At 37.4% G+C, this 22,359-nt stretch overlaps 1 protein-coding gene across 1 annotated transcript in view; it reads left to right on the forward strand.

The window, feature by feature from the left end:
• The window catches only part of fbxo38 (F-box protein 38), a 51,016-nt gene that overhangs the window by 5,442 nt on the left and 23,215 nt on the right, over window positions 1-22,359 (forward strand). The window contains exons 2-13 of the mRNA XM_062045329.1: window positions 345-566; window positions 2,617-2,750; window positions 4,763-4,926; window positions 5,234-5,399; window positions 6,592-6,867; window positions 9,739-9,832; window positions 10,030-10,160; window positions 10,370-10,540; window positions 12,737-12,879; window positions 14,163-14,349; window positions 19,012-19,164; window positions 19,315-19,470. Coding sequence (XP_061901313.1) covers window positions 400-566; window positions 2,617-2,750; window positions 4,763-4,926; window positions 5,234-5,399; window positions 6,592-6,867; window positions 9,739-9,832; window positions 10,030-10,160; window positions 10,370-10,540; window positions 12,737-12,879; window positions 14,163-14,349; window positions 19,012-19,164; window positions 19,315-19,470 — 1,942 coding nt within the window. The 5' untranslated portion in view covers window positions 345-399. The remainder of the gene's footprint in view (window positions 1-344; window positions 567-2,616; window positions 2,751-4,762; window positions 4,927-5,233; window positions 5,400-6,591; window positions 6,868-9,738; window positions 9,833-10,029; window positions 10,161-10,369; window positions 10,541-12,736; window positions 12,880-14,162; window positions 14,350-19,011; window positions 19,165-19,314; window positions 19,471-22,359) is intronic.

Genomic DNA, 22,359 nt, shown 5'->3' on the forward strand with positions numbered 1-22,359 from the left:
TGCTTCTCAAGACCACAACCGATAACTTATTTATATCTATTATTTATTAAATGTAGATATAAGAGTAGTTTGTGCACACATGGAAGTAAGAAATGTCAAACAGTGGATTTGTCCTAACTAAATATGTGATAGGATAGACTTTATTTATCCCATTATTTTAGCAATACAGAACATAGAGAATGGGTTAAGTATCGTGCGCCCCTAGTATTGTGCCGAGCGGCCTGGTATTTTACCGCATACATTTGTATCCCTGGTGCATGTCGTAAAACTATTCTCACAAATTTCAATGAGTTGGGATAAGTTTTCCATCTGTTTCACCTTAACACATTTGCTTTGGTGTTTAGAACTTGGAGTCATGCCTGAGAAATAATCTCCAGGATGTGGAAAGAAGAAAATTAGATGCATTTGAGACTTACCAGTAGCGTGGAAGATATGGGTCCAAGGAGGAAGGCCTCTAAACTCCAAATTTTTGGAGGTACTGATGGAGGGGATGTTGGACAGAGGCCTATTGACCCTAAAGACTGCATCAACGAACTGTCCCATGAAGTTCTCTGTCATATATTCAGGTATGATAATATCAGTTCCATTTTCTTTTTTTTTTCAGATGTTAATGTTAGCTTCTATGACATGTACAGAGCTCCCTCTGCTTATGAGTTGGATTGGTTCTGTGACGCAGAGCATGCCCCAAAATACTCATATCTCAAATCAATGTCGAACATTGAAATTATTCTAAATCTAATTATTCCATCCTGGGCACCCCAAAACACCACAATTTTAACATATAGGATGCTTTTTAATAAGAAAAAACTAACTTTTAGACAACTATTGTATCAAAAACAAGTACAGTAGTTTTCTGAAGTAATGTAATAATAATGTACAATACGACTTGTCCAGGGTTTACCCCGCCTTCCGCCCGAGTTCAGCTGGGATAGGCTCCAGCACCCCCAAGCTCCAAGCGGTAGAAAAAGGATGGATGGATATTTAGCTTGGACATCTATAGTATTTCCTTCCAGCTGCTTCTCCATTAAACCCTATCAGCAGCATCTCCATATGTTCATAGACAAATGTCTGCGGTTTAGATAATATTTTAACATCCTTGGCTGGCGTAATCGACTTATTCTGCTTCAATATGGTGTAGATTTGCATTTTTACGCTCAAACTGCTTCACTAAGTTAGCCTGCTACACGCTCCGTCGTGTTTTTGAGGATTTTTGAATAATATCCACCTCTTCTCAGCACTGTCCTTCACACTCCCTTTCTTCCTTTCCAACCTTGAAAAAATGTTATGTCTTGCCAGCTATTAACTAACGAGCTATTGAGTGATACATTGAATATTTTGGTCAGATCTTACAGGGTTTATTGTGACATTGGCTACACCAACAAGTGGCTCGGAGCCCCAATTTTTGTTCATAACCTAAAGTTTAACATTTAGCTAAGAGGCAGCTTGTATCCCAAAAACTCGTAAGCCAAGGTACCACTGTAAGTTCCTCTCTTGCTGTAAATGCTCCATTACATACACTGAAGTTTATGTTGATTGGTTGGTTGTGTAAAAATGTTGAACTCAAACATTTGTTTACATAAACTTCAACTTGTCAGTGCAGGCTGGTTTAAATAAGTGCTTCATTGTAAGTTCAATACACAAACCAAATTGTTATTTGTGGGGTGTACACCTGTACAATGTACTTTTTACATACATAAATGTTGTATAAGTTTGAAAATAATGTACATGTTCATACAACTTAAAAATAAGAATACTTTGATGTGTCTTAGGTAATGTGACCGAAGTACAGTTTAATATTACTAGGGCTGTAACAATATGAACATTTCATATCATGTTTATTGTGACCAAAATTATCATGGTTAACATTATCATCACCATATTTTTGAATGGGCTAAAAAAAAGTATTTATACACACACCCAAATATTTTAACCAAGATTTAAAAAATTAAAAAAAAGTAGACACACAATATACTTTATTGGTAAAAGAAACATTAAATATTGTTCTGGCTTATTAAAGAACCATATTATTTTCATTTGTGTGTTTAAATATGTTTATCTTCTTTTGTTGTAATTTGTAAAGATTTTAGAGTAGTTGTTTTTTTGATGAAGAAAAAAAAAAACAGGTGTTGGGGCGCTTCACTCCCAGTTTGTGACTTTACGTGAGTTTATTTCTTGTCATTGTTGCTTCAAGTATACATTGATCACTATGTCGAATTGAGCACAGCCTGTAAGTTAAATGTGCACAATTCAATAGCTTAGTTGCTTAGACTGCAGTTTATATGTTTGTTTGTATGTTTATATTCCTTTAGATTGGGGTATGTCGTTTTTAATGGGGAACAAGGTTAATGTCTCTAGTATTCATGTTTGCATTTAGACTAGCTAGCGTGTGTCTCTGGTAAATGAGCAGTGTTAACAATCCGTGAGTTTATCAAAGTGTGGTTATCAAGCATGGTTTTACGATAATTTTAATTCGGAAAGGTAATACTCACCGTTGGGAGTTTTACCACAGTTTATCATTATACGGTTTATTGTTACATCCCTACCTGTATATATTACCAAATATTACCTTTTTTTATAGAGACTTGACGTGAAGTTGAAATAGGTCTTTTTTTGCAGGTATCTTCCTATGAAGGACATCATATGTATGGAGTGTCTTTCCAGAAAGCTCAGAGAAGCTGTAACTCTTTACCTGCGAGTGATCAAAGTGGTGGATCTTTGTGCTGGTCGTTGGTGGGAATACATGCCTTCAGGTAAATAATAACCATCATTGTCAAATTTAATGAATTGTAAAGGTCTATTTCATGGCACTCACTCTCATGCTACACAACTAAAACAGCACAAGTATCTCACATTTGAATTATTGTATATGAAATGTTATTAATGTAATCTTAACACTCATTCAGCAAAAAATGTATGTGAAAGAGTGGATAAGAAAGAGGGACGCGTGTAGTATTTTTCGCTCAATTTTTATACACGCCTAAAGGTTTATTCTCTGTTCGTGTGTGGGGTGAAACCACCTAAATATTGCATTAATGCAAAGAAAGAACTCTTGCTCTCAGAACATTCTAAGCTTGTCACTGCGTCAAGAATGTTCAATCAGTACATGTGAGCATTATGTAAGGAAACTTGCTGCTCAGCCACCTAAATGTTGATTTCTTGTTGGAAAAATCCAGTGTGACCTGTTTATCCAGTCTAGTCCAGTTCAGAGTTGTTGCTGTACTTTGCGTTGTGTAGTTGTGCACCAACGGTCTTGGCCTGTCAGTGACAATGAATCCTTCAATCATGTTTTAAATTTAGGCTCTTGTACTAAACTAGTGTGTGTGTGTTTGTTCCACACATGGCTAGTACTTATCAGCCATAAGTATTGACAATAATACCTGTCTTATTACATAGTATTGGATTAATACCTCCTGGTGGTCTGATGAAGAGAAGAGAGTGTGGAAAAGTATATTTTGGGGTTTTCGCGATACAAACCCAGATCAATACCTCCTGGTGGTCTGATTAAGAGAAGAGAGTGTGGAAAAGTATATTCTGGGGTTTTCACGATACAAACCCACAATGACTTTCTGTAAACGCCAATGCCGTCTGTCAGAAAGCAATTTCCTAAGAAAGTAGATGCCGGAATGCAGAAAATGGTTCCAAAATAACTTTAAATAAATGCTTCACCATGTTTATGAATGTGAGTTGCAACAGGGAGCCAAACTTCAGGTAATGGTAATGGTTTTATAATGTTCCCTTGTGGTAAACACATTTTTGTGAAGTATAGAATTAATAAATCAAATATATTCATAGTTGGACCTTAAAAAACTTTTTATGACCTTAACAGATAAATATTTTTAAACATAATTAGAGTTTTCTTAACATGAAATAACACCCATATAGTAACCTTTACACTAGTTTCACCCAATATAGTAGTAGCCTTGAGTGTGTTGTACTTCCCAGTACCGGGAGGATCCTCCAAGTGTCATTACTGTTGAATACACCTTTTGTGTCATAACCATCTAAGTATACTGTAGATCTGTCACTCTGTTTTAAGAGAGCACACCCTGTAGGTTCCCAATGTGCAATATTGAATATCTTAGTTGCTCCAACAGTAATGTGTTATTACAATTTTAGATTGTTGTATGTCATTTCTTAATGGGGAAAGGTGTTTGTAATGCTCTTTCCCTTGTGGGTTCTTTTGGACCAATATAACTGATGCAGGGCCGCTGTCAGGGTGTACAAGTCTCTTTTATTTTGCTCTTTCGTGCAATCGTCGTCTTTTCTCTTCCTCTTCCTCCTCTGAGTGTCACCGCGCTCCCCTCATGGTCTCCGACGCTGCTACTAAAGAGACAGGTGATTAGATAACTAGTTCCAGCTGAGGTATCTGCTCCTGCACACGTCCTGTCCGCAGGGGATGCGTGGACCATGCCCCTTCCACAGTGTTAATGTCTCGTATTCATGTTAGCATTTAAGGTTGCTGGTCGGCCATTAGTGCGATAGCTTGCTTCACCAGTAAATGAACAGTATCACCAGCCTGTGAGTTTATCAAAGTGTGGTTATCGATTAGGGTTTACAAATAATTTTAATTTAAAACGAAAATACTAACCGTCGGGAGTTTTACCGCAGTTTATTGTTAATATTGTGTAGCGTTACATCCCTAGTAGGTACTAAAGAATGATATAAACACATCTATAAAACTCATTACTAAAACTCAAAACTAATGAAAAAAATAACAAAGTTGCAGCAGCATGAGAAAAGATGTATATTTTTTCTGCTTTAGGTTTTACAGATAGCAGCTTTTTGTTACTTTTGAAGAAGATGCCTGACCTAGAGCAACTATATGGCCTCCACCCCCGACATCTTGAAAGGAGACGAGTCCGAGGCTATGAAGCTTTCAGTATACCTGGTGTCCTGGAGGCATTACAAGCCTGTCCAAGTCTTCTGGTCAGTAATGACGATAACTGACGTCTAGTAAGACACTGAAAAGTCGTTTTGATATTTTTCAAAACAAAAACATTTGTCATCTGTCAGAACTGCATTGGATAATACCTAGTTTTGTTAGTAAGGGAAAAATAAAAAGTTTTTATTTGACTTGATTTATGTTTAAATAGTTGATGAACTGAAGGTTTTTAAACATAATGATGCTAAGAAAAATCCGAAGTCATGAGCAAAACAAGCAAGATTGTACAATGCACTGGCAACATGCGAAGTAAAAGCTGTTGTGAAATGGTCCCACTTGACTGTATTTCAGGGAGTTGAGACATCCCACCTCGAGCTGGTAGAAGCAGTTTGGAACTATATGCCCCAGGTTCATATACTTGGAAAGTTCCGAAACCGTAATGGGGCTTTCCCAATTCCTGCTGAGAACAAACTAACCATTCCCATCACTGCAAAAATCCAGACGCTACACCTTGTGGGTAAGTAAGGTGTCCCAGTAATTTTTTTTGCATTACAGCTAAAATGAAATTGTTAGCACTTAGGTCCAAACTTGTGACTCCTCAAGGCACCACTTTAAGTCCTTCCCTTTTTGGCAGATACACATTTTTTGTAATGTGATTTATCTAAGTAATGTTATGCTGTAGCTTGTTAACTTCAGATGCAGTCAGTACCCAGGTGTTCAACTTTTACTAGCAGTGTTTCATTTTATGTTCTCTCTTTTTCTTCAATTGGTCTATTCAACTGGTGGCCCGCGAGTTCAGTTAAAAAACTAACATTATGCAAGAGATTCTTAAAAACATTAGAGTGCTGTCATTTAGATGATCTTTGAGTAGTTTTTTTTTGCAGAAGGTCCTTTAAAAACCGCAGAGCACTCCTGGAACTAAAAAATAAATAGACCAAAATCTAATGTATACTGTTGCGCAGTGGTCCCCAACCTTTTTGTAACTGCGGACTTGTCAACGCTTGAAAATTTGTCCCACGGACCAGGGGGGGATGTTTTTTTATTTTTTATTTTTTTTGGCATGAAAAAATACAATCATGCGTGCTTACGGACTGTATCCCTGCAGACTGTATTGATCTATATTGATATATAATATAGGAACCAGAAATATTAATAACAGAAAGAAACAACCCTTTTGTGCGACTGAGTGTGAATGAGTGTAAATGGGGGAGAGAGGTTTTTTGGGTTGGTGCACTAATTGTAAGTGTATCTTGTGTTTTTTATGTTGATTGTGGGGACCACTGCTGTAGCGGACAGTGATTCTACGGATTATACAAAACAAGACTAGTAGTAATGGAATAAGTCAGACCCCCTGTCTTTAGCTGTGTGGAAATGTGACCCCAAAACAGTTTATCTGTGATTTATAACATTGGTTCACAATTTGACTTGTATATAGTTGTGTAAAACAAAATAGGCCACAGCTTCAGTTCTACACATTTACACACAGCTGGAGAAGCTTTGGAAACACATCCTCATGGTCAACCATTGTTGTTGTTTATATATTACAATGTTTTATTTTTGTGTGAAAATAAAACAAAAATAAAAACATAAATGTTAAGTTTGGGGAAAAGACAACCACCATAAAGAAGGCTATACTGTTTCACCTGTCATATTACAAATCCCATTGTTTAATTAGTGTTTTGGTTTGATATTTTCTTTGCTTGTTCCAGGTGTAAATGTCCCAGAGATCCCTTGTGTGTCTATGCTGCGCCACCTTTACCTAAAGTGGGTCCGTCTCACCAAACCTCAGCCATTTAAAGATTTCCTCTGTGTGAGCTTGAGATCCTTTGTCATGCGGAACTGTGCAGGTCCAACCAACTCCCTCAAATATGTACCCCTGGTTACTGGTCTAGCTTCAGCACGAAATCTAGAGCAGCTCGAGCTAGTGAGAGTTCCCTTTCTTGGAGGACTCATTCAACATGTGGTGGAGGACAGCTGGAGATCAGGTGAGAAAAAGAGGTTTGTGGAACATGATTCTTTCTTTACTCAATTATAAGGTTGTTTTCTCAGTATTTGAGTTTGGTAAAGCCAGTTGTATTGAGCAACTTTTATTATACCTGTAAGTATGGCTCGGGCGAATCGTCGACACCACATACCTTCCGTCGAGAAAAGATGCCACTATCGGTGTTCCAATCAGTCAATCGGCCACCAATCATTGTTGCCCAATTTCCATGGAAAAGCATGTGATCGCCAAAAGCTTTGTAGCTTACCAAAGTCGTACTAAAACATTTAGATATATTTTTTTAAGTGCCGTGTGTATTGTTCTATATTCCTCATGAAATATCAAAGTTTTGGTGTTGCTTGCTTACGGGTATTTGCTATTTTTTATTGAACAGGCGTCAGTCAACTTACAGTCCACACGTACTGTATCACTTATGTGTGACTACCATCTACTGGCCACACTTATCATTACACCATGTACCAAAGATAATTGCTTCGAGGTCGATTTGCACAACCAGAATTAATACGTACATTAGGCACTCCGGGTTATAAGGCGCACTGTGGATTTTTGAGAAAGTTATAAGATTTTAAGTGCCCCTTATAGTATGAAAAATACGAGAGAGTGAAGTCTGGGCTTCTCTGCTTAGGCTGATACCGACATATCAAAACAACACTAAATTAAAGTGCACTTTTTGTACAGAACGCCACTACAATAGTTTAAAACAAATAAAGTGCACTTTTGGGCATGATGTCACACAAGATATTTCAATAACTGTCAAATAAAAATGAGCTGCATAATAGGAAATCAAATAGTGTATGTCCTTCGCTATGTGGTAGGTTCCTGCGGATGTTATCTCCTTTTGTTGTTGACTTTTTTTTTTCATACGGTGTTTATGTGGAAATGGTTGCCTCTGCATTTTGTTGGTGCGGCACCGAACGTAGATGTTGACATGCGGAGTTTCAAGCACTCTTCATTCTCTAGCGGGTGACTTTTCAATTTATGCTACATATTAGCAGTAATGCTACTTTTTGTAGCAACCCTTTTGCCCCACACTTGACAAATTACGGTTGTCTGTTCAACATATTTCCGCCTGAAGCCAAACCACCGCCAGACGATGGACCCGTGCTGTTTTTCTTGGGAATTAATTCTTCCTTCATTCGTTACCAGATTCGCACCTTCTTTCTCTTGTATTATCACTCGCACCACAGCTAACGTTACCCATGCTGCTACCTCTCTGCTCCGCGAGGGCGTATACGTATGTGACGTATGTAAGAAGGTGCGCTTGTTTTATGTCTCTGTGAGAAGGAGAGACAACAAAGAGTGAGAAGAGCCTGTAGTGTAATGCCCGCAGCTAAAAGCAACTGCGTGAGAACGTATACTCGAATATCACGACATAGTAATTTTCTATATCGCACAGAGACAAACCCGCGATATATCGAGTATATCGATATATCGCCTAGCCCTAATATGAAGCATGTTGCACTTTCTGCAAGAAAACTTTAAAACATTAAACATAAAGGCTTTGAAGGAGTTCACTGGAAAATCAGACAAATAGCCATTGCAATATTTGGCATAACACACACAAACATTTTGTTTTTCAATGTGAAAGAGCAGTAAATTAATTCATATTTAGTCGTTGCAATTTGTTCTGGGTTTCTGATTTTTGTTCATGCCTCTGTACTTTTTTGTCGGTATTGGTGTGAAATGGTTTTGAATTGTATTCATTATGGTCTTTAAAAAAGTTTAAAATCTTAAATTTGACTTATTGCAACCTGCACAGACCGTGTTGTTGTATGTAATAAGATCTACTTGTTAAATTTATAGTTGCAAATCAGACTATTGTTACCAGCTCAAACGATTTGTCTTTTATTTGTTAACATTTATTAGGCCATTAGCTGCAAATCGGTCAACTTAAAATTCAAAATTTAATTTTCTGAATCTGAAATCTGTAATTTGTTCATACCTTTCAACATGTTGTTTTTCAGTTAGACCAATTACGACAACTTCAAATGTTTTTTTTTGTTTTACGTTGGCCCAAAATAGAACAAGCAACTTCTGAAAATGTACATATTGCAAATAATTCTCTTGACAAAAAGTTAGTTCAAAATTCTGAGGAAAAAGTTGGTGCGCTTTCAAAAACATGAAGAACACAATAAACTTAGACTTAATCTCAGCATATCTACAAAGCAATTCAACTTTAAGTCACAGCCCATATAGGATTGAAGAAATTACAAAATGAGGTAGAAACTATCCAAGAGGGTTGAATTACTCTCTGCCTTCTAGGCATCCCTGTGTATTGATAGAAAGATAAAAGCTGTGCAATGTGTGAACAACTTTAACAAACCAAAACCTGTTCACTTTCTTTAAGTTTGCACAGAAGACAATCATTTTCACAGAACTATATCAATTTGCAGTGTCTCATGCAGCATTTTAAAGAGTTTCCAATAATTTATTTTACTCCTGTTTGTTTTACGTTGGGTCAAAAGGGGGAGTCGCAGCCCCGCGTTACACTGTACCTCTTGCTTGGTATACTTGCTTGCCCCAAAAACTTGCTTGCCCCGGTATAAACTATCTGCTTTCCTAACAGAATTGCTATTGCCATATCCAGTGGACACATTTAGAACAGCGGTTTCTTTGATTTAAAAATACAGCTCAATTTTACACCTAGCAAACTCATTTTACGGGCCGGATTGAACCTGATCGGAATTTTACGGGCTTCACTGTGACATTCGCTCCGCCAACCAGCGTTGTATGTGTATGTTTTTTCATCCTCTTTATTGTATGTTATGGATTCACTGTTTGTAGTGTTGTCCTAGAAGAGTGTGTTCTGACATTCAGTACTTCGACAGGAAAGCTGATTCCTTTGTCATTGCAGGAGGATTTCGGAACCTGCATACCATTGTGTTTGGAGCCTGTAAAAATGCCTTGGAAGTGGACTTGGGTTACCTTGTCATCACTGCTGCTCGCAGGTGCTTTGTCACACCTTCAAAGTCGAGACTTTTCTAATATAACGTTTTTATAATTCATCAGCAGTGCAACACAAACACTCATAATCTCAAATATATGTAAGCTGCAATGTGAGATCCCTTGTTACACCCCTTTAAAAAAAATGTATTCCTTTAAGTACAGACACAACAGGTCAGATGAAAATATTGTGTTTCCATAGGCTTCATGAGCTCCGCATTCAGCCGTCACTGACCAAAGATGGAGTCTTCTCAGCTCTCAAGATGGCTGAACTAGAGTTTCCTCAGTTTGACACCCTTCATCTTGGATATGTGGATGAGTTTCTGCTACAATGTTAGTGCACACTCTCGTCCTGTAAAATCCATGCTGAGAAATTAGATTATTTAACTACTTCATAAGCATGAAATGAATGTAAGAACACATTTTACATCCTGCCAAAGATAAAATGGAAAAACAAATTATATGAATTTTGTACATTACATAACATTAATAAACATACCTGCAGGTCAACATTAATGTTATGTTTGTGTGTTCCAATGTAGGTAAGATGACTCATTCGGAGCTGGTGAAGTATGGTCTTGCTGATGTGGTGGAGAACCCAGGAATTATCACTGATATTGGGATCAAAGTGGTGAATGAGGTGTTTTCTAATGTAAAATACCTGCTCATCTACAACTGTCCTCACCTTCATAACCCCCTCCATTGGATTACAGGTGATCAATGGGACTTGGCACACTTCACTTATCAGTCCTTGCAGGAATGTGCAATGTTACGATCGCACCAATTCACACACATTTAACCAATTCACACACATTTAACCAATTCATGCAAATCATTTGCAGCATTGGAACTTTGTCCAATGCCTACAACTTCCCAATCAGCATAAAATTCACCAATTAAATTTTTATGTACGTCAACTGTCTAATCAAAACTTGTTTATTGTGTATATGAAGCTGGAACAGCAACAGTTAACAATATACCAACTCTTTATTGCTCAAACGACACAATTGTCATCCTCCCACGTAGCTGAGATCTAATTCCTGTTCCTGTCTACAGCTTTAAGCCTTCTGGGTAATAAATACCGTATTTTCCGCACTATAAGGCGCACCTAAAAACCTCCAATTTCCTCAAAAGCTGACAGTGCGCCTTATATATGGACCAATATTGCGCCACAACAGGTCTCGCAACTACGGTAACTACGCCAACTTCATTTTCCCCCTTCTACGGCTGATTACCGTAGAAGAAGAAGTTCTTCTACGGGGGAAAATGAAGCCGGCGGCTGATTACCGTAGTTGCGAGACCTAAACTTTATGTAAAGACCCAAAAATGGCTCATATTAAGAGACACGCTTACGACGCAGAGTTTAAACTCAAGGCGATCAGTCACGCAGTAGAACACGGGAATAGAGCAGCAGCGAGAGAATTTAACATTAACGAATCAATGGTGCGGAAGTGGAGGAAGCAACATGATGACCTGCGCCAAGTAAAGAATACTAAACAGAGTTTTCGAGGGAACAAAGCGAGATGGCTACAGTTGGAGGACAAACTCGAACAGTGGGTTGTTGAACAGAGAGCAGCAAATAGAAGTGTCAGTACAGTCACTATTTGTTTTGTTGACATTCCCTTTAGCGCAGCTCCATCTAATGGATGCATAACGTAAAAAAATGGTAAATGGGTCGTACTTGTATAGCGCTTTTCTACCTTTTTAAGGAACTCAAAGCGCTTTGACACTATTTTCCACATTCACCCATTCACACACACACATTCACACATTCACACACTGATGGCGGGAGCTGCCATGCACGGCGCTAACCAGGCCCATCAGGAGCAAGGGTGAAGTGTCTTGCTCAAGAACACAACGGACGTGACTAGGATGGTAGAAGGTGGGGATGGAACCAGTAACCCTCAGATTGCTGGCACGGCCACTCTCCCAAATTCGCCACGCCGTCCCCTCGTAACCCCAGCCCCTACTGTAGCGTCTATTCTATGCACCTTATAATGCGGTGCGCCTTATATATGAACAACGTTTTAAAATAGGCCATTCATTGAAGGTGCGCCTTATAGTGTGGAAAATACGGTAGTATAGTATATAGTAGTATATAAACATTTACTTCCTAGTTTACATGTTTTGACATATTTAAAATTTATTTAGCCAGGGTAAGACAATTAAGAATATATTTTCATTTGCAATGCTGACTTTACAAATAGGCAGCATTTACATGACAGATATTGAAGTGTGATGATAATCTCTCTTAGTCTCTCATTTACCAACAAAAATTGGTACTATAGATCGCTCTCAACAATTCACAAAAGCTCTTAACGTGCGGGGGTAAATGTGCTGGATCTAAAATGAATTGTTGAAATGGACAAACTCTTTTCAAGCATAAAACATAAACAAAATGTCTGTAACTTGTGGACAACAGAGCAGACAGCGACCAAAGAGGAAGCCTCTGGTGGTGTTTCTTTTTATAATTATAATAATTACCATTGTTAGTTATAGTGAGTTAAAACTTTACAGTAATTTGGCAATGCGCTCTGAGTATGTTACTGCCATTTAGTGTCTACTCTTAAGTTTGTGGTATAAAACGAGTAAAACATCAATACTGTTTGTTTTCCAATATTTGTTTAAATCTTGTACTTTTTGAGTTTAAGGTTACAAAGACCACCTAAAACATTGATAGCAAATTATAAAATCACAAGTTGATTCAATGTTATTTAAAAGAATAATCTACAAAACAATGCAACTTTTGCATCAACTTTCTAAAAAAGCTGCTGCAAATTCAGGCAATTTAGGCTGCAACACGAAACCTAGCAAAATCCCAGAGGGACTGTCTTACATACAAGTGTATGTTGTTAAATTGATATCCATTAGTTTGTGTGAGTAAACCGTTTTACATTTTGTGTTGTCAGATCAGTCCAGATGGAGCCGACTGGTTGATCTGACACTGGTTCGCTGTCACGCCATCAAATTGGAGTCATTTGCCCAGTTTATAGAAGCACTTCCCAGTTTAGAGTTCATATGTCTGGACCAGATGTTTCGAGAACCACCCAAGGTAACCAGTTTTCTCAAAAGAAGACAGATTTTGTTCACTTACTTGTAGAGATGGGAAGTGAAAAGTTGAGAAATGGTTTTCAGTGTTTGAATGTCTTCGAACTATTTGCCAATTGTGCAAACAATTTCCTTTTTGATTCCAGTGAGTGCAAATTACATCACAACACACGGAGCCCAAGCAGTACAAAGGCTGAAATGATTGGTTACGTTTAACGGGAAAGTAAAGCGACAGGGCAACTTTCATACCACCTGTCATGTTAGTGTCTCATTGTAAAACCTGAATAAATAACTGTAAACATGAAATTAATTATTCTCGTGCATTACATTTGAATGACCATGTTGAGTCTGCCTGGCTCACGGGATCGCAGCTTTCACCCTGCCTCAGAGGTGTTCTCCACAGCGGGAGACACTGTAAGTCTACGGACCTATGCAAATATGCTTACTTTTCTGCAAAATAATAGTTAGTTTCAATAGATGGTGGTTAATTAATTGCACAGTAGGGCCGCAACCATTAATTTGATTTTAAAAAAGCTTTCATTTATATTATGTTACTTAGATTAATGGTTTAACTAGTGCAACTAATAAAAAATGTATCAATTTCAAATTTCATGGTGTGCCCGGAACTTTAAATACGCTGACATAGTTTCCGCACGGCTGCTGCATTACTGTGTACATGAAAGTGTTAGTGGGTGGGTGCCATGATCTATGTGGCAGCAAATAGTGGAGTTTAAAAAAATAAAAAATCTACGACGCGCACATTTTTAAAGTGCAATCTCAATGGTGACAATGTGCATTTATTAGAAAAAAAGAATCAATCAGTCAAACTTTATTTGTATAGCACTTTTTATACATATAAAATATAGCACAAAGTGCTTTTCTTTTAAAAACATTTGAAAAACAGTGCCTCCCAGGTTGAAACTGTCAGCCACCCCCACCCTAAACCCACTTTTCCCTATACCACTACACATAATAAAACGTATGTAAAAACATGTGGCCAAGCACGGAAGAACAAGGTGAGAAAAGACTATCTTAAGGAGCCGATTGCACCAGGAGCTGTATGATGGGGGGCCGCGGCTGCAAGGGCTTTGAAAGATTGTAATTTACAAGATTTTGCCATGTAAAACCTTTCTGCAAGAACAAACAAACGGGCAAGTAAATAAAATTAACCTCCTGTCTTTGTTAAAAATATCACTGCATGGTAAATCTAATTTGTGAATTTTTGGGGGAAATAACATATTAGGTATTCTTATTAATGGTTTCCTTGACCATATGTTTTTCTGTCAGGGCTGTGCCAGAGTGGGCCTGAGTGCAGGAACTGGTATTGGTGTGTCCTCTGCACTGGTCAGCAACCAGAACGCCAACAATGACAACAACAACAACAACAACCACCACCACAATAATGAGGCCAATCTTCCTCCTTCTCCTCCCCTTCCACCTGTTAACAACAACCAAAGGCAGCAGCAGCATAATGGTAAGTTTAATCTGCATCCACATAGTTAGCGGAGTATATATAATTTGTTCCAGATATATCTTTATATATATTTCTCATCAGAAATAATTCAACAGAAAAAATTGTTTTGCCATCAGAAGTCTTCTAAATAGCGGTGTCCCGATCTGATATTAATATCAGATATTGGTTACATATCATGGAAAAAACAAGTATGGGAAGATCTCGGATTGCATGTCAAATGTGTGATATAATTTTAGATGCAAGTAGTCCTGCAGCGTGTTCACTTGTGCAAAGCTGGACAGCCAGTTAACATCTAAATGTCCTCCAATAAGCACACAAGGTTGTTGTTTTTTCTTGTATTTTAGTCAAGTCATTTACAAAAGGTAAACATGGTAGGCTACATAGTCTATTAGGAACCATCAGATACACAGCAGTTTAGCACACACGCAAGACATATATAATTAATAGGGATGATGTTTGATAAGAAATTATCGAGTTTGAGCCCATTATCGAATCCCATTATCGAATCCTCTTATCGAACCGATTCCTTATCGATTCTCTTATCGAATCCAGATAGGTTGTTGTATGTGGAAAAAAACACACAATATTTGGTTTAACAAAAGCTCACTTTTATTTTATAAGAAAAAAATAAAATAAAATAAATAAATAAATATTGACTGTTGTTACCCCCCTAAAAAAATAAAATAAAATAAAATAATATTGACTGTTGTTACCCAAAGTATATTAAGTGGGATTTTTCAGAAAAACAAATATTTACAGTAACACAAAAACAACCTGTGTCTGTGATCACTATGGGTGTATAAATAATACTATAGTGTTAAATAAAATCAGTCCCTTGGGCACTAAACTGAAAATAATACAGCTCTCCAAAAAGTTCACTTTTGTTGCTATTGGAACATCCTTCTGGGGTTCATCAGTGTGGCCTCCTCCAGGAATGACTGCACGTCCTTGTCCTGGAGGGAAAATGAGGGACAGACATAGCATAGAATTAGGGGGGAAGTTAGCTGAATGTGAAGACTAGGGTGTCTGTTATTAAGTCTGTAGCAAATCTGTATGTGGAATTAAATGATGGAATGGATTAAGTAATGAAGTTAAACATTGTACTGATATGATCTACTTTAAGAGGTTGTTCAAATTAATAGTGCTTACAAAGTACAAAGAAGAATTATGAGAAATACTTTCAACCTTATTGAAAATAAGATATTCTTCATCTCAGTATATTAATAATGACTGAATTAATTAATTACATATTACAAAACTGTTGTATATACTATTTCACAGATGTTATTTTATTATAAAAAGGTCAGTAAATGATGTATATATTTGTAAACGCTCTGAAGTGGGAAAGGGGTAGGATTAAATAAGCTTTACTTCTTCCTACTCCTTTTCAGACATGATGTAAAGTGAAATTATATGAAACTGTGATGTGTTATGCTGTAAGTGTGTTCATGCACAAAATAAACTAAATAAAGAAAGAAAGCACTAGTTTATTAGACAGACCTGCAAACTCTGGAGTGGTGTAGGCTACAAGATAACGTTAACGTTATCAGACACATACAAAAAGTTAGCCACTGACTATGCTTAGGTAACGTTAGTCTAGCTAACATTACTGCAGTCCTGGTTGACATAAGAGGTAACCTTATTTTAGCCTAAAGGCTACGAGTAAGCAGATATGGAAATTACCTGGCAACAGTTAACGTTAGTTACTCACCAGCACTCTCATTGGAATTGGCGCTGCAGCTTGAAGTAGAGGAAGAGGGGCTTGCTTCGTCATCTCTGTCGCTGCTTCTCCACGACACCTTTCTCGAACGTTCAGGTTATGTACGGCCTGAACATGTTTCATCATGCTTGTTGTGCTTACCCCCTTACATGAGAACGAAGCCTGGCAATAATTGCAGATAGCCGTTTCCTCGTCATATTTTTTTGTAAAAGGAAGCCATGCCTTGAGGCGTTTTTTCCAGTTGCTTCTTTTTTTTTTCTTCTTTTTTTTTAAACCTTTATTTATAAATTTCATTTACAAACAGACGAGAAACAAAAACAGTACAAAACAGCGCCAGGGGTTGAAAATTCAAAGTAACTAAAATAGAATACAAAAAAGTATATATATAATAAACCTTGTTGCTGGTTCTGTATCTGCCGCCTAATGACAGAGCAGCGTCATTTTCTGGGACGTGCCACTGGGCATTTCCTGTGAGGCGGGATTCGTTCCCAGGGATTCGAATAAAGAACCAACTCTTTTTCTTTACTATAGTGGTCTCGATAACGGGAACCGGTTCTCAAAAAGTGATTTGAGTCCATGGAATCGGTTCTTTTCTTATCGAACAACCGGGAGAACCGGTTTCGAACATCATCCCTAATAATTAATATCCTTAATTGAACAATGTTGAAGTCTAAAACAACAGATTTGTCAATATAAACAAGTATCAAATAATTATAGTTGTATATTACAGGAGCGTATTATCTAGTAACAAATGTGTCCGCATCACACAACTTACTGTGTACCTATGATTATTTTAATCTACATTTGAAACATTCCCTTGATAACATGTAAGTTTTGGCATATATTTTGCTTAAATTTTGCTCCACTGTCACATTTATAAAGTAATTTATGCGTATGTCTGCAAAATGTTTGTTTGTGGAGACGATCCCTATAGATTGCTATTCAAACCCTCCGCTACCTGCCCCTCCAAAACTATCAGAATGTATATTTTAAAATAAACAATGTTTAAATACCTTGAAGATGAACATCACCTGTATTTTCCCCCAGATATGATCAAAAACTTAATAAACAGCATATAGATTTACCTGTCACAACATTAGGTACACCTGCCTACTTTCGAGTCGATACAGAGCTGCATTAAAAAAAGCTGCTTTTAGCAAATTTATGTCACTGCCAATTTCACGTCAGTGTTATTGTGCACATGCCACAATTATATAAAAATAATACTTTATCTTCTCTTTTAGTCCCTCAAAGTAGAAAAGTCATGATGGTGCTTGCTGTTTTTTCCCATCAGAGTTTAGCGGCTAATCCAATTTTATCTGGCTCAGCTTGACAAAAAGCAGTCCTATGTATAATAAACAAATACACATTGAAATATTTTTAGACATCAGAACAGGTGGAAGGTCTTTAAATGAGAATAGATAACTCGCAAAGCTCCAGGCACCAGCTTCTAAACCCTCACAGCCTGAATCAGAGGGCTCCTTCCCCTCTGGCAGATAGCTTTACTAAATGTCCAAACAAGTGCGGTACGTCCACACTGTGACATAACACTGTAGCTACTGTTGCAAACACAGCGTTCACAGACATCCAAAATGCATGAAACCTATGATACTGACAAGTATCCAACATTGTAACAACATTTATCAGTCAGAAAAGTAGAAACTCATTAAAGGTCCCCTTTAACTTTATGAGTTATTGTGACCACTAGGAGTCGCCAAAAGCGATTACCACTCCATCCATCCATCCATCCATCCATCCATCCATCCATCCATCCATCCATCTATTTTCTACAGCTTGTCCCTCTCGGGGTCGCGCCTTAATTTAAAGACAACATAAGCTCATTCCAGACAGTTACTAATAAATAGGTTATAGTTTTTCATACCTACCATTGTTCAATGTTTGACTAGTTTCACTTGATCAAACATTTTCTAGCTTTAAACACGACAAAAATACAAAATATGAATGATTCCTTGTGGTGTCGTAACGGATCTATATCAGTATTAGCCAATACTCAAGGCTCAAAGTATTGTTCTGGAAGTGAAAAAGTTGTATCGGACACCCCTACTTTTGAATACTGTACATCTACATGTGTACATGTTGTAATGTTCATTACAGTATAGTTGATCATTATGTAAATCCAAAGGCATAGAGTGTCTTGGTGGGGCTACTCAGCTGATGGCAAGCCCTCTAATCTTGCCTCAGTTGTGTTCTGGATTCTACTTAGATTTTTGGGATATTTTCCCTTAAAACTATTACCGTAATTTCCGGACTATAAGCCGCACCTGACTATAAGCCGCACCAGCTAAATTTAGGGGAAAATACAGATTGCTCCATATATAAGCCGCACCCGACTATAAGCCGCAGGGTTTTGATGTGTAATTAGCGTAGTATATAGGGGTTCCTGCTACCACGGAGGGGATTGTCGGGACAGAGATGACTGTTTGGGAACGCAAAGCGTCCCATTTATTAACAATAAATCTTTCAATCATTCAATCAAACTTTCACATCTTTGACATGGCGAACAGCATTCGTGCAGAGTACAAATAATACAACGCTGCAAAGTAATACAAAGTGCTCGCCTGTACGTTATCAAAATAACCAGCCTGCCGGTATATGAAAAGTCAGTCTTTAATCATTGTGTCATCGTCTTCCTCCTGCGTACTAAAACCACCGAAATCCTCTTCGTCGGCGTCGGAGAAGAACAGGCCGTAAATAAGCCGCACCCTTGTATAAGCCGCAGGGACCAGAACGAGGGGGAAAAGTAGCGGCTTATAGTCCGGAAATTACGGTACATTTTCAAGTTGTTCTTGTTGAAAATGTTTTCATCGTTAGATTGAATAAAGAAACACTGTTCTGTATTCATTCAAACTATTGTTATGTACTTAGCAAAGTTCCAATAAAAGTGAGAATTGAGTATTGGAGAATTGGGTGTGTTTTCACAGCACCAGCAGAGGTCAATGGAATAGAAGATGAAGAGGAGGAAGTTGGGGCAGAGCAAGAAATTGAAGTGAAAGTAGCAGAAAAGGATGTCGTTACACGTCCAAGTTGTCCCAATGGTTCATCTCAACATCCTGAGGATGATGAGGAGCAAGCAGGTTTGCTTTTTTTAGTTAATTAGCATTAACAAACTATTATGTTTACATGTAATGTATAGTCGTATTTGATTACTGTTCATGTTATTTCCATAACATTTATTTTACTATTAATTTCCATGAGCACATTTATTGTTTTATATCTTTTATTAGGTCCCAGTGGTTTGGTTCAGCAGTGTGGACCTACTGGTGTTGCCATTCCAAAGCCTGCACTGGTCCACTCTGATTCGGAGAGTGAGGAAGAGGAAGGTCTTACTTCAAGACATTGTCCAGCTTCCTGTTCACAGCAACCCGTTTCTTTTACAGAAGGTAACATCTTTGTACTTGGCTTAAAATTCTGAGTCGCTACGACAGATTTCCGTCAACAGCAAATGAACTTATTTATTATTAACTCCGCCAGGTAAAAACGTAATCGCTGGGGGTTATCTGTCTCTTTGGCAATGTTCGCACTGCTGGGTATGATGTTTAATTCAGATTTTTTGCTTAATCTGATCTTTTTATGTAGTCTTTCACATTACTAAAAAAATATGATTTTCTAAATGTGTTCCTGGAGTGACCCCCATGTGCAAATGACGTCGCATACACTGCATGCAACATTTACTTCTGTAAACATGGCTCTAATTCTAGTAGGATTTATTCTTGGCACATTTGTGGCAATTTTTAAGGATTTTGTTCAACCGGAGTCAACATTTTCAGAATTATTTTGCATGAATCAGGAAAAGGGCAGGCATTTTGGCTCTTTCCAAAATGTGGTGCATTTTTGTTGATGCGTGTTATAAAGAGCTTGTGCTTGAGCAGTGGAAGCCAGAAGTGTTGGAACACTGAGTTCTAAAAAATCTTCATATCGCCTGTTTTCTGCTTATTCTTCCAATATTTATTTTCACAACTGTGTATTTTGGCAACAAATTATGATATTGTTTGCCCTTTCTGAAATGCGTGTTGAATGAACACGATCCGATCGTTCAGACTGCAGTAGCATCAGGTACATATCGGATGTATATCCACTTATGAAAGAGGCCTGGAATTGATTTTTTAAAAATTAGAATTGTGCTGTTCACATTGATATAAAAAATGTGATACTTGTCAAATTAGGCCTGGGTGACACATTGATTTTATTGATAAATTTGAGTTTTTTGTTGCAGACGATTTAAAAAATTACAAAATAGATGTATTTTCTTCTCTTGCTTCAGCATATTTTTTTGCCCCCCCTGGAGCTTCCACCCTTCTCCTTATTTCCTTAGCGGCACACCGAGAGCGAGACGTTTTGTTTCAGAGAAAAGTGTTGTCAGTAGTTTGGTTTTGCGGAAACAGGCCTGGACTGCACACTGCAAAGTTTATTTCAAAAAAGGCATCAGCACAACAAACTTTCTCCAGTATCTGAAACCAAACCCTCTAGTTGAGTGCGGGAAATGCAACTGTGTACGAGGCAAGCAAGACCGCAACAACAAACAAACTCTGGCTAAAAAGCATCTTACTGTAGTGTAATCATTTAAACCAGGTATGTATGATGATACCATGTATGATGAGAAAGAAGCGCATTGGAAAACGATCACTAAAGCAGTCGCTCTGCGCACTGCCAAGATGTTTAATGAAAAAGGCTATGTTTATTCACATACTGAAACTATAGTCCTCTCAATTTTTTACGTGAATAGTTATTTGCATACAACGTATAATACTACATATTTATTTACAGAAGTATTTTATTTAAGACAGAAGTTTTAAGTTTGCACTTTATTAATCTTAATGTTTGAGATTTTTATGTATTTGCATGCAATGTGCAATGTTATTAAAGATTAAAGTACCAATGATTGTCACACACACACTAGATGTGGTGAAATTTGTCCTCTGCATTTGTCCCATCCCCTTGGGGAGCAGTGGGCAGCAGCGGCGCCGTGCCCGGGAATCATTTTGGTGATTTAACCCCCAACTCCAACCCTTTGTTGCTGAGTGCCAAGCAGGGAGGTTATGGGTCCCATTTTTATAGTCTTTGGTATGTTTTTGTTAACATAAGTATTTTATTCAAGACAAAAGTATTGCTTCTTAAAAGAAGCTCTTAATTTAGTTCTTTGAAAATTATTGCATAAAAAGGTTGTCTGTTCTAAAAAGAACAACATTATTAAAATTAGAATTTGTCTAAGTGTAAGATGCAGTGTATGCAGTGTTATTTCAAACTACTAGTTTTTGATTAAAAAAAATAAAAACTTGTTTTAAATTATTACATTGAAAGTAACAAAAGCCATCAAGGAATGTAGTATTGTTGTATAAATAATACAAAGAAGTGATTTTTGTCATATATTTTTACCAAGTAAAACGGCTTATACATTTGACATGTTAAATAGTATTATCACTCAATTCTCGTCCCGAGAAGACAACAATTCCACATAAGCAATAAAAACAGTTAAAACATACATGACAAACGTATGAAACCTTTCACAGGGAATTACATGTGGACTGACTTGCTTTTAAAACACCTTTAAATTCATATCTAAAATGAACTTGGTGTGAATTCAGTTTGAGTTCAGGACTTAAAGCGCTCACTGTAAAGTGCTTTGAGTGTCTACAAAAGCGATATATAAGTCTAAATCCTTATTATTTTCTTATTATTATTATTAAGGACTTTGACAAGTTAGAGCCATGGACAGAAAAGGTTGACTGTCCATAGAATGTTTTTCCTCAGAGTCTCTTTATTAACGTTTCTACTTTCTACTGAAAGCTCCTTGTGTGATTGAGGCTTCTGCTCTGAGTGGAACTACAAGCGTGCTGAGAACCGGAAAGGCTTGTTGGTACAAACACGTTTATGTTACAGTGTGGTAAATATTGATTTGATCCCCCACTAGTTTTGTAAATTTGCCTTCTGACAAAAAAATGAACGGTCTATACTTTAATGGTCTGGTTTATTTTTGCAGGGGAAACCATAAATGTACTATTAATCTCAGCTTTTACCTGTATGAAAAACAACCGTTTCAACTTTTTACCTGTCTTGTATAAAAGACACCTGTCCACAGAACCAATAAGTAAGATTATTTTGTCCCCTGCTAATTACGTAAAACTACCCTCTTATAAATATATACACATTCTCACACTTTTATGCTAGTTTTATAGTAACTAATATGGGGGGAGTGTTAAAAAAAATAAGATAAATTGTGCCAATGTAAAGCCCACTAATTATTCCTGCCCCTTTGGCAAAGTAATCCTACC

The sequence above is a fragment of the Entelurus aequoreus genome, linkage group LG04 (assembly GCF_033978785.1).
Source record: "Entelurus aequoreus isolate RoL-2023_Sb linkage group LG04, RoL_Eaeq_v1.1, whole genome shotgun sequence".
NCBI lineage: Eukaryota > Metazoa > Chordata > Actinopteri > Syngnathiformes > Syngnathidae > Entelurus > Entelurus aequoreus.